General features: G+C 40.8%; 1 protein-coding gene across 1 annotated transcript in view; it reads right to left on the bottom strand.

The window, feature by feature from the left end:
* The window catches only part of LOC140197807 (misshapen-like kinase 1), a 352270-nt gene that overhangs the window by 17421 nt on the left and 322493 nt on the right, over positions 1-12356 (bottom strand). The window contains exons 27-29 of the mRNA XM_072258270.1: positions 8350-8450; positions 3869-4018; positions 2026-2185 (exon numbers count right to left, since the gene is read on the bottom strand). Coding sequence (XP_072114371.1) covers positions 2026-2185; positions 3869-4018; positions 8350-8450 — 411 coding nt within the window. The remainder of the gene's footprint in view (positions 1-2025; positions 2186-3868; positions 4019-8349; positions 8451-12356) is intronic.

Genomic DNA, 12356 nt, shown 5'->3' with positions numbered 1-12356 from the left:
AAAAAGATCCGCTATTTACTCCAGCTCCAGCATGCACCAGGGTTTATTTTATATTGTGGTTCTGATTGCTCAGTGTATTGAAGTCATACTAAGGGCACACAGGAGATGGAAAGCCAGCAACAGTGTAGAAATATGAAATGAAAACAGAAAATGTCAGAACAACCAGGTCAGGCAGTATCTGTAGAGAGAGAAACAGCTTTCAGTAGGGGAGGAGGGGAGGGAGGAATGCGTAGAAGTAAATATTACTGTTATACTGCTTGAATGGGAGCAGTAACTAGTACATTTTTACAAGTTTCTTCGTTTGTGTTATGTGTTCTAAACAGTAACACTGAGTGACATGCCCAGCCGTTCTCACTATACAAATAAGGTCAACCGAGCCTCCAACCTGATGGCATGAAAACTGATTTCTCTAACTTCCAGTAATTACTCCCCTCTACCCCTTTTCTTCTCCATTTATCATTCTAGTTACTCTCTCCTTCCCTTCTCCTCACTTGCCTGTGTCCCTCTGAGTTCCCTCCTCCTTCCCTTTATTCCATGTCCTCAACTATTAGATTCCCTGGTTATCCTCTCACCCCCTTCTCTTCTCCTTATCTACCCATCTCCCTTGAGATTCTTTCTTCTTCTGTCCATTATCTCTTCCACCTATTCCTTCCCAGCTTCTCACATAATCCCACCAATTTTCCACTGTCAGGTCTCACCTGTTACCTTCCACTCTCGTCCCCCTCCCCCAACTCTCTTGTTCTGGTTTCTGCTTTTTTTGCCCCCAAAGCTGTCAAAATGTCTCAGTCTGAAATGTCCCCTCCAATAGATGCAGCCTGACCTGCTGAGTTTGTGTGCGCTGCTGAAATGGCCAGTTCTGATTCAGACAGGGGAGTTGGAGAATTTGACAGCAAGTCTAGAAGGAAGCCCAGAGGGAAGGTGAAGTACAGCTCCTCAAGCTGGCTGGGCCTCATTGTACCAGAGAACTACATATCAAGAAACCTGGTGCAACATACAATGGGAATGGATGCAGTTTGTCCTGGTCTAGTTCAGCCATTCTCAAGAGGGGCCATATGGCCCCCTTGGGGGCCCGGGCATATTTGAAGGGGGCCACCGACTGAAAACTGTGAGAAGGGGACCCTCAAGGGTTTATGGGGGCCCTGGTAACTGAGCCAATGAAATACCCAAGCAGCAACCTTCATTGGAGTCGATAGTTTCCCTCCTATTTATAATATCTGTATAATGAAGTACAACCCACCCAAGTTGAGGCAGAAATTCAAGAGAGTTTGATTGATCTTCAGAGTGAGTGATCTGCCGAAATAAATTTACAGCACTGTGGGGAAAAAACCCAAAGATTTTTTATTGCCTTTCCCTCAACATATTTGGTTGAGAGCGGATTCTGCAAGGTAGTTTCCTTGACAAAATCCAAGGAACAGAATTGATACCGCAACAAGAGATGACTGTCATTGTCTAATTTGGAGCCCAATATCATGAAACTTGCAGAAAAGAACCAAGCTCAATGATCGCATTAGGCCTGATAGATGTTTAATTTCATACAGTCTTTTTTAAAGTTTTGTCCAGTTATGTCGGAATATTCAGGTTTTCTTGTGTTCAATAATAAATGATTTTCTGTCTCTCTGTTCGTGTTGTATCCCTGTTTGAAAGGGGGCCCTGGAACTTGAGAAGAGCTGCTAAGGGGGCCGTGGCCAAAAAACGGTTGAGAATCACTGGCCTAGTTGATACTGAATTGAGAGACTACCCTCATTATGGGGCAATTAACAGACCAGCAGATTAAGAAATGTTCTCAGTTTTAAGTGCCACAATTGCAGTAAAGATTTCTGCTCCACATTGAAACTTGGCCACCTCTGCCTGAACTTGTAAGTGTGACTAGGGCCAGGATCATCTTTTGAATCAGCTACCACCAACTATCTGACCTAGAACAATGCTTCTCTATAGAGTATCTCAAGGGACCTTCGGACAGTCAGAGAAAGAAAAAGGCAGTGAGAAAGGTTCACAAAGTAATGCCTCAGTTTGTAGGCAACTTACCCACAGAGGTTGGCATCTCACCCCACTGTAACACCACATCCTTCATAATACGGCCATAGGTATTCACATAAACTCCTTCATCTTCATAGCACAGAAGCATTTCCATTCCAGCAGTGTTGGGTAGAATTACAATGGCATGAGGCACCATATGGGACTGAATCTAAACATTAAAAGATGAAAGGTCTTGTGTTGAAAGCAGACACAAAGGGATAGGAATTAGCCATTCAGCCCCATTCACCATTCTATCAGCTAATTTACCCTTCAATTTACCCATCTTTTAACCTTGAATGATATTCTTACCAAAAACTCCATTTATAAATTCAACAAATATCACAACATATGCCAGTGATATTAAACCTAATTCTGAAAAGATTCAAAGTTCAAAGAAAATTTTATTATCAAAGTACATATATGTCACCATATACAACCCTGAGATTCATTTTCCTGTGGGGATCCTCAGCAAACCTACAGAATAGTAACTGTAACAAAATTAATGAAAGGCCACCCACCCAACTCGGGGGCTAAACCAGAGTGCAGAAGACAGCAACCTGCAAATACGAATATAATTAAATAGCAATAAATGATAAGAACATGTGATGAAGAGTCTTTAGAAGTGAGTCCACAGGTTGTGGGAACAGTTCAGTGATGGGGAAAGTGAAGTTATCCCCTTTGGTTCAAGAGCCTGATAGTCAAGGGGTAATAACTGTTCTTGAACCTGGTGGTGAGAGTCCTGAGGCTCTTGTACCTTCTACCTGATAGCAGCAGTGAGAAGAGAGCATGGCCTGGGTGGTGGTGGGGTGGGGACTGTTGTTTATGGGTGCTGCCATCATCATGGCATTCTTTGTAGAAGGAATTCTAAATTTTCATCAGCTTGCGTGCAAAACTGCTTCTTAACTTCATGATAAAACGTCCTAATTTTAAAACCATTGCTCCTTGTTCCGCGTTCCCCAACTGAAAATGGTCAGTTTAAAACTCCATTCAGAAGACTCCTCTGTCTTCTAGATGCAACCTCACCTCCATACATCATTTGCTGATGTGCCTGTGGTTCAGTATTCTTGTGAATCCCCGCCATCCCCAATACATTTACCTGGGCTTCGATGGCCCACCCTGATCCAGTCACATCTCACACTCTGAATAGTCATAGAAAGATCTCTCTTTTCCTCTTTCTGAAAGAGGAGCTGAAGGAATACTTCTCATTTCAATTATCCTGATGCTGTCTCAGCTTGGAATGGTGACGCACATAGAGGTAGCAGGATGAATGAAAATTTATTAACTATTATTGATCTGAACAATTGGTTCAAAAACAGATCAATTATCCCTCCCTGTCCTATCCCCAAGCATTCCTCTTGCTGAGGCACTGTGTAGAACATCTCCAGATATCCCATACAACATCTGAATGCAAAAGATCCTTCATAGAATCCCTAATGCCCAAGTCCAATGTGATATCCCTCACATTGGAGCTTGATCATTAGGAATTCAATGAAGGAACAACTTCTTCAGATGTTGTGGAACTAGTTACTCTCTTGGTAATGTCTTTAACATTAAGCTTTGGCTGCAATGGCTTTGCACACCGCTACAAGAATGAGACCAAACAACACATGCAAGTAAAGTGCAAGAGTGCCAGCAAGGTGTTACTTACCTCGATGACATTGACACCAATGATGGCATAATTCATACCATTAAAAAAAAACACCAAACTTACAGGACAATCAGAGTAATGAGCTGGTGGGAGAGGCAATCAAAAAGCCCAAGGCATCATCCTGAATATAATCAAGGGACTTAATGGTCTGTGGCTTGAAATCATTACACAGGGTAAAATAAATTAAAACCTTTTAAAACTTACATGCACTGGGATGTAAACATCGTAGGTATTTCCAGAATCCACGTCAACTGCATGGAAACCAGTGCTAGATCCATAAACAACCTTTAACCTCTGACCTTCTTCCACCGTCAAGTCAACTAATGATGGTCTATGAGGCAGATCTGTGAATGACTGGGAAGAAAATACGAACAAGTGATTTTCTTTTTCAACAAATCAACCAATCTGTTTGCTGAAGTACATCTAATTAATTCAGGGTATTTCCATAAGTGATGTATTAAAATGTAGAGGTAACAAGATATATTGGAGGGCTGTGGTTGACATATCAATGAGAAGTTGAGGAAGACTTTCTACAAGATTCTACGTGAAAAGTTAAAGCTAACTGGATCCAAGAGATGCTGGCAAAATGGATACTTAATTGGTTTGGTAATGGGAGGCTGAAAGTGGTGGAAGAGAGTTGTTGGAGATCAGAAGCCTGTGACTAGTGATGTTGGGACCATTAATACAAATTAGTGATCTGCATATAGTGAACATAGGAGGCACGTTGGCAGATAATACGAGCATTATTGTTGTTCATAATGAAGAGGATGGCCTTAGGAAACAGCATGATATTAAGCAATTGGTAAGTTTGGGAGAGCAACTGCAAATGGAATTTAATCCTGTTAGGTGCAAGGCATCACGCATTAGAAGGACTAATGCGTGATGAAAGTGGGCAATGAAACAATTAAACAAACATGGAATTTTAAATACTTAATGAGCACAATAACATCTGACGGTAGGGCTGATGCTGAAGTTAGAGGGAGGATTAGGATTGCTAAATGCACATTTGAGTGTTTCAGCAAGATACTAAAGAGTAACGATTTCTATGGGTACGAAACTCAAGAGTGTTGTGGTGCCTCGTTTATTCCACACTAGCACAAGGAAACGAATGTTGGACAAAATCAAAGCAAAATGAAGGCAACTCAAAGCTGCAGAAATGTGGTTTTTGAGAAGAATGATGAAAATATCATGGAAGGATAGAGTAACAAATGAGGAAGTGTTGCGAAAAGCCAGAATAAGAAGAAAGCTGATATCAATCAGGAAATGGCAGCTAGAATTTCCGGGGTCTGTACTGAGGAAAGAGAAGCTTGAGCATCTTGCAGTGATGGGAAAAATTGATGGAAGAAAAGGTTGCAGGTGGCAGGGCAAGACATTGATGAGTTACATCAAAGGATGGATGGGCAAAAGTTTGGAAGAGCTTATTAAACCCTCTCAGATTAAAAACAGATGGAAGACCATAATCACCCACATCATATGACATGGCACATGATGATGATGAATATAGATGCACACAATGAATGTTTGCAAATAGTATTGAGGGACCTCTGTACAGGTCCAATGATCCCGGAATGTGCCAGAGGTAGACACAGATGAAGGTGGCATATGGAATACTTGCCTTTGTTCACCATGGCACAGAATATACTGGAAAAGCAGTGTTCAACTTTAGGAAACATTGGGTGGAACACAGCTGGAGTATTGTGAACAGTTCTGGTCACCACACTAGAGAAAAGGTGTCAAAAACTCAAGAGATTCTGCAAATCCAGAGCAACACACATGAAATGCCGGAGGAACTCCACAGGCCAGGCAGCACCTATGGACTGGAATAAAGACCACACGTTTTGGCTGAGACTCTTCATCAGGTTGTGTGTTTGCATTGGGGAGTGTGCACAAGGAGACTGCCTGGGATGAAACATTTCATTTCTGAGGAGCAACTGGAGAAAAATTGTGTGTGAGTGAACGAGAGCAAGAGAGGGAGTGAAAGCAAGGGTGCGAGAGAGAGCGCGGGTGGCCAAGGAATAATGGAAATATACAAAATTTTGAAAGGGATAGAGAGGGAAGAGGGGAGGAAACACTGTCCCACAGGTTAGAGCATAGTTTAAGTACATGTTTATCATTAGATATCTCAGGACCATTTTACCCCCACATTGGAAGTGCTGTTCTAGCGTTGGTGTAGGTAGACATTTTCAAAACATTCAAGTATCAAGATAAGCACTTGAATTACCAAGGCACATTCTGTATGGTCAGAATGGATATGGTGGATTGAAGGCTTTCTTCTCCATAGTACATCTAAAATTACAATTATAAAGTCTTGGGAGAGAGAATACTTTGTTTCCTTGTGCATTTCAAGCGGTAATATGCTTGACTCTTAAAAAAGTTCTGTAACTGTTTGAATGTTCTCCAGCTGACTGCATGGGTTTCCTCTGGATCTCCAGTTTCTTCCCACAGTCCAAAGATGTACTGGCTGGTAATTTAATTAGTCATTATAAACTGTCCCATGATTAGGCTAGGATAAAGTCAGGGATTGCTGGGTGTGGCTCAAAAGGCTGGAAGGACCTTTTCCGCTCTGTATCTCAATAAATAAATAAAATTTTAAAAACAGAAACCCTTGATTATTGTCTCCTAATTAGTAGTACATACCCAACATTTTGGAGGGTCTGTTTCACATCTCCATGTCTATCCCAAAGTTCCTGGTTGACAGCTTAAACCAGCTCTGCAGATGATGGAAGGCTGAAGGCCTTTTAACATTCATAATGGTGATCTAGTTGCTACAGTCTGTAACTCATCCTCCACAGCATGAAACTTTCAAAAGAGAGGAGGGCTAGCTATAGATTGACAGAGCAAATCATTGATGGACATTGAGGAAAGCCACACTGACAGTGATGCCGGATACATAAGGGGATCACTTGCACTCTCAGATGGATACTGAAGAGCTTGTTTGAGAAAGGAAGGCAGGGGAATTCTCAGCAATGCTCAAAGTACAAAGTAAATTTATTATTAAATTACATATATGTCACCATATACAATCCCAAGATTAATTTTTCTAGCAAGCAGTAACAATCAATACAAGAAACACAATAGAAACAATGAAAGGCAAAAAGGCTGAGAGTGGGAATAAAGAGAGCCTTTTCTGGCTGGCTGCCGGTGACCAGTGGTGTTCCACAGGGGTCTGTGTTGGGACCACTTCCTTTTACATTATATATCAATGATCTGGATGATGGAGTTGATGGCTTTGTGGCCTAGTTTGTGGACAATATGAAGATAGGTGGAGGGGAAGGTAGTGTTGAGAAAGCAAAGAGGCTACAGAAGAACTTAGACAGATTGGGAGAGTCAGCAAAGAAATGACAGATGGAATACAATGTCAGGAAGTGAATCATCATGCACTTTGGTAGAATAAATAAAGTGTAAACTATTTTCTAAATGTAGAGAATATTTTAAAAAAAAGATGAGGTACAAAGGGATTTAGGAGTATTCGTGCAGGAGTCCCAAAAGGTTAATTTGCAGGTTGACTCTGTGGTGAGGAAGGCAAATGGGATGTTAGCATTCATTTTGAGAGGAATAGAATATAAAAGCAAGGATGTAATGTTGAGGCTTTGCAAAGCCCTGGTGAGGAGTATTGTGAGCAGTTTTGGGCCCCCTATCTAAGAAAGGATGTGCTGACACTGTAAGTGTTGAAAAGATGTTCATGAAATGATTCCGGGATTGAAGGGCTTATCATATGAGAAGTGTTTGATGAGAAGTGTGGCTCGGGGGTAGGGGGAATGGACCGACAAACAAATTAATTAATTTTGAGAGCATGAGATGAATTGGAAGTAACTCAGAAAGCTTGTAGCTTGGGTGGTTGATGGTTGGGTTGAGTTGTTCTCCAACCTTGGCAATTTACCTGCAATTTACCATATAGGGAGACGTCACCAGTGCGCCCTTAATTTGTGGTGTGTCCTCCGAATGTTTGGCTGTAATGACGACCAATCCGCTGATTGATAAGTATACAAAGGCCAAACATTCAGAGGACACACCACAAGTGAACAACAGCACGGTATGACGTCTCCTTGTACGGTGACAAAATGTTTGCAGGTAAATTGCCAAGATCAGAGAATAACTCAACCCAACCATGAGATGAATTGAAAGTGAGCTATAGGTGTGGGAACAGCTCTATGACGGGTGAGCGAAAACGCGTAAAGTTATCCCTCTGGTTCAAGAGCCTAACCAATATTTAGTCCCACGATCAATTACGAAATCAGATTATCTGGTTTTTATTACTTTGGTATTAGCAGGAGCTTTGTTTGTAATTGCAGAATTGTTTCTCGATGTTTTACTTTAAAGCAGGGGACCCAACCTTTTTTATGCCATGGACCAATACCATTAAACAAGGGGACCATAGACCCAGGTTGGGAAACACTGCTTTAAAGCAATAGCAGCACCTGAGAAAGTTCATAACACCAGGGCTGAGAAAAGTGCAGTAGAAACAGCGGTCATTCTTCCCTTCCTTTGTACCCTGCCATCAATACATGCAAGCCTTGTAATCTCAATGTTCTGGTCAAATGGGAAAAATGGTATCAATCCTTTATGCAGGAAACTGTTTCACTAAGTTAAATAATGCAACACCAGCAGCAGGTTGCACACAAACACTTCAGGATTGAGGTAGAGTGGGAAAGTAAGTTGCAGAACAAAAAAAACCAGAACTCAACCTTGAAAGCCATGAACTTGTGGTAAGGCTTAGGGGCCCAGGCGTAAACTTCCACAGAGTTCTTCAGAGCAATAACCAGGAACTTGATCCTCTCGTATTTCACTGTGAAGGAAATGTCACATTGAAAGGATTATTCCTCTAGTGCTGAATCTCAAGACAAAACCTCATCCAGCAAGGAACTGTCTGCATTTGAAACTAAACTCTGTACTGAATAGACCAAAGTTCTTTACAGATCAGAAAGACTGACATATTGGATGAATCCTACACCACTGAAACGCAACAGAGCAGGTGAACCCTTTTGTGGATCACCTGCTCTGTTGCACTTGAGTCTTTTAGTGGGCTAAAATCTTTTGGAATTTGCATATTTATTTCCCCAAAGTGTTTTATTCTGTTTCTCTCTGGTTCCAAAAACACAGCATTGTGGGTATGCTATGTTGGCGCCGGAATGGTGGCAACTGGGGAAGAAATTTTCAAATATAGGGTTAAAAGAGATGCGTGTTGCTAAAACTTTGTGACCTTGTGGACATCCTGTGTTTTTCCAATTAAGGTGAAAGTCTGCTTAACTAAGATTATCGTGCTAGGTACTGCTACTCCTCAGAACGATAACACAACTGCACAAACCAGATGGACATCGACGAATGTGCCATAAGTCATGAGCATAGACTTTCTGGACTGTCAACTCTTTGACATTTAAGAGGAGTATTGGTTTTGCTCACTTGTCTGCTACTAGATATAAACACAAGCTGATTTCTCTGTAACTCAAGAGCTCGATACACGTGGACTGCCCATATTATGCTAAAATAAAAGATTTGTCACTTGAAATTGGTATCAAGCTTTATTTTAAAAATTCTCTGACAGCACCAATTGCTGTGATCAAGTTGGTGCCAGTGAACCATGGCAGTGCTCTGAGGGCAACTTGTGCTTTGCCCCCAGCACATCCTTGGTTGTATTGGCTGTTGAAGCAAATGACGCATTTCACTGTACGTACACCTGCTAAATCTTTATCTGAATATGAAATACAAATCAGAAATAAACTTGATCCCTAATCATGGTAGGATTACAAATTCCCACATGCAGCACAGTTTGACTGTCCAAGTGGCTGAAGTTTATTGGAAACATTGGTTAAGATTCCCCACCCGAACACTAAAAATGTCTACGGTTTGAGGAAGAAAGCAAACCAAGCTTCTTTCCTCTATTTTCATTGAAATGAGGATAAAGTGAACAGCCAGCGAGATACATGGGTTATGACGGAAATAAAAATGGCTGGAGTTGCTTAGCACTTCCGTGCAAGGGTGTTTATTTGGTGTGACAAAAATCAAACTTGCAAAAATAGCAAGAGAAAAACTACCACTATTACACAATAACAGCTCTGTACTTTGTCCAGTGTGAACTCCTGGCGGCCCTGATATCTCTCTGCTACTGACAGCAATGATCCCTGTTTTTCTTTTGGGCACCAGGACATATCATGTTTAATTACCCACAAAGTTAACTTAAAGACGACATATGAATTAGAATATGATGCACTCCACGATGTAGTTACAATCATATTACAAAATAAACAGAAGTATCTATCTTAAATACAGTATACAAACAATATATACACATTTACACGTCTCCATTACTAAAGAAAGGGAATATTCATGGTGGGAAAGGCACCATAAAGCCAAGCTCTTTGTTAGAACATACCACTAAAGTGCATACACTTGGTGCAACAACAGCAGAATGACAAGGAAATGTTTGTGTGTGTGTAATTGTGCATGTGTAAAGAGTGTTTACACCGAACATTCTGTCACACAGCACACCCTCTTATTACCCTTGCAGAAACTGGACACCTCCAAGAGGAGAACAACCTTGTTGTGGGGTTTGGAGGCTTGCGTGTGTCAATGACCCAAAGAGCTATGTTGGCTGGAGTCAGGGCCTTCTGCTTTAGCTCTTGGTCAAAGGGCAAACCAAGAGTGTCCACCAGTCCTCCAGGTTTGGAGGTTCAGTTCAGGGCTAACAACCCTGACTGGTCAAAAAAAATTGTTACAGAAACAGAAATGAAGACATCCTTCTACATCCGAGTCTGACAGTATTCCTGAGTGTCCACTTGGGACTTACATGACTGACAGTAAGAGGAAGCTACTGACATGACAAAGGAAGCCTTGAACACCACCGGAGATGGAGGACCTTTATTGCTACCCTAAACACTAGTGGCATAATGGACATCAAGAAAGAAACTGGTTGCTATGCGAATGTCAGAAGAGAACATGTTTGAATGTAATGACATCTGGCACAATGTATCCTGCACTGACAAGAGTAATGGTCACTGGGGTGAGAGAAAGGGGCCTGACATTGACAGAGTAGCACTTTTAAATGGAAACTGTTGGATTAACATCTAGATTATTACTTCCCTCTTTAACTTTCTTTACTCTTACTTATATAATCAAGAGAATTTTCTGTTTTTTTGTGTAGTTTCATAGGCTGTCTCTTATCAATGAATTTCCCTCTTTAGTCTGAGCTAGTTTTAGAACAAGACAACCACAACTTTTTGTTCTTTGTCTTTTCCCTTCCCTCTCTTCCTTCACTTGTGCACCACTGGATTTGGAGGTATTATCCAAAAGTTTTCTTTGGAAGTCAGGAATGAGTTGTAAATCTCGTTGTTTTATTATAAGTTCATGACAACAAATAACAGTAAACTGCAGCAATAATTAACTAACTCTAACTGTAATTAACTTACTCTACCGTAAATGAGGAAAGAGGGAACCAAGAATTAGGCAAAAAACTTTGCCTCGTGGTCGATCTTTATACTGAAAACTCGCTCAAACTAGATAGGCATGGGAAATTCTTTTGATAAGAACAGTCTATGAGGCAGCAAGGATGGCTTGATTTACACTGGCATAACACAAGCTTGTAAACAAAGAAACTACAAACAAAATACAGAATCAGCTATGTTACAAATGACTGAAAATCCATTGAACATTCACAGTTAAACCGGTGACTGAGCTAATATATAAAGTTCAAAGAAAATTTATTATCAAAGTACATATATATCAGGGGTTCCCAACCATTTTTATGCCACGGATCAATATCATTAAGCAAGTAGTCCATGGACCCCAGGTTGGGAACCCCTGATATATTCAAAGATATTTATTATTGAAGGATGAATAAATTATACAACCCTGAGATTTATATGCTTACAGGCAGGCATAAGACAAGAAACCCAAAAGAACCTAATTAAAAAAAATAAAGACCAACACTCACCATGCAGAGAAAGAGGAAAAAAAACACAAATCATGCAAACAATAGAAGCAAGTAACAACATTTTGAACCAAGCTGAGTCCTTGGATCTGAACCCAGCAGCAGCCCAGAGTTAGCCCAAAGCCTCTGGGTCTCAATTCATCATATTAGCGGGGCAAATCAGCATGAAGGCTGTAGACATAAATCACAGACTCAGTGTCGCGATTAGAGGGGTGAACATCGCAGGGGAGCGAGCAAAATCGGCCAGTTCTGATACTCTGCCTTTCCAGTCCAGCTGAACGTTTAACACAACCCTGAGATTCATTTTCTTCCAGGTGTAGTCAATAAATTCATGGTAGAATAATAACCATAACAGAATCATTTAAAGACTGTACCAACTAGTGTGCAACCAGTGTGCAGAAGATTACAAAATGTGCAAATACATAAAGGAATAATAATAAATAAATATGCATGCATAAAGAAAGTTAAACAAAAAGCATAAAGGAAGAACAACAAATTAGACCCCAAGCCAAATGCACTTTTTAACATAATTAGGTGAAATTATCCCTATGATCTTACTGATGTACCACTGGAATCTCTTTATCTTATCTGGTCCAGCACACTACCTATCCTTTGCACACACTAAATGAGATTCAATGGTGTATAATTATAGAGAGCAGCTCCAAAACTTCACTCCACTGTTTTATTTCAGTTATCAGTTACCCACTCTTCATTCATTTCTATCCATTTCCAAATGATACAAATTCCTGCCGACTATGAATTAACAAC

The sequence above is a fragment of the Mobula birostris genome, chromosome 5 (genome assembly GCF_030028105.1).
Source record: "Mobula birostris isolate sMobBir1 chromosome 5, sMobBir1.hap1, whole genome shotgun sequence".
In the NCBI taxonomy this organism is placed as follows: domain Eukaryota; kingdom Metazoa; phylum Chordata; class Chondrichthyes; order Myliobatiformes; family Myliobatidae; genus Mobula; species Mobula birostris.
Note: the sequence above shows the minus strand (reverse complement) of the source record. Positions and strands in the feature narration are given on the sequence as shown.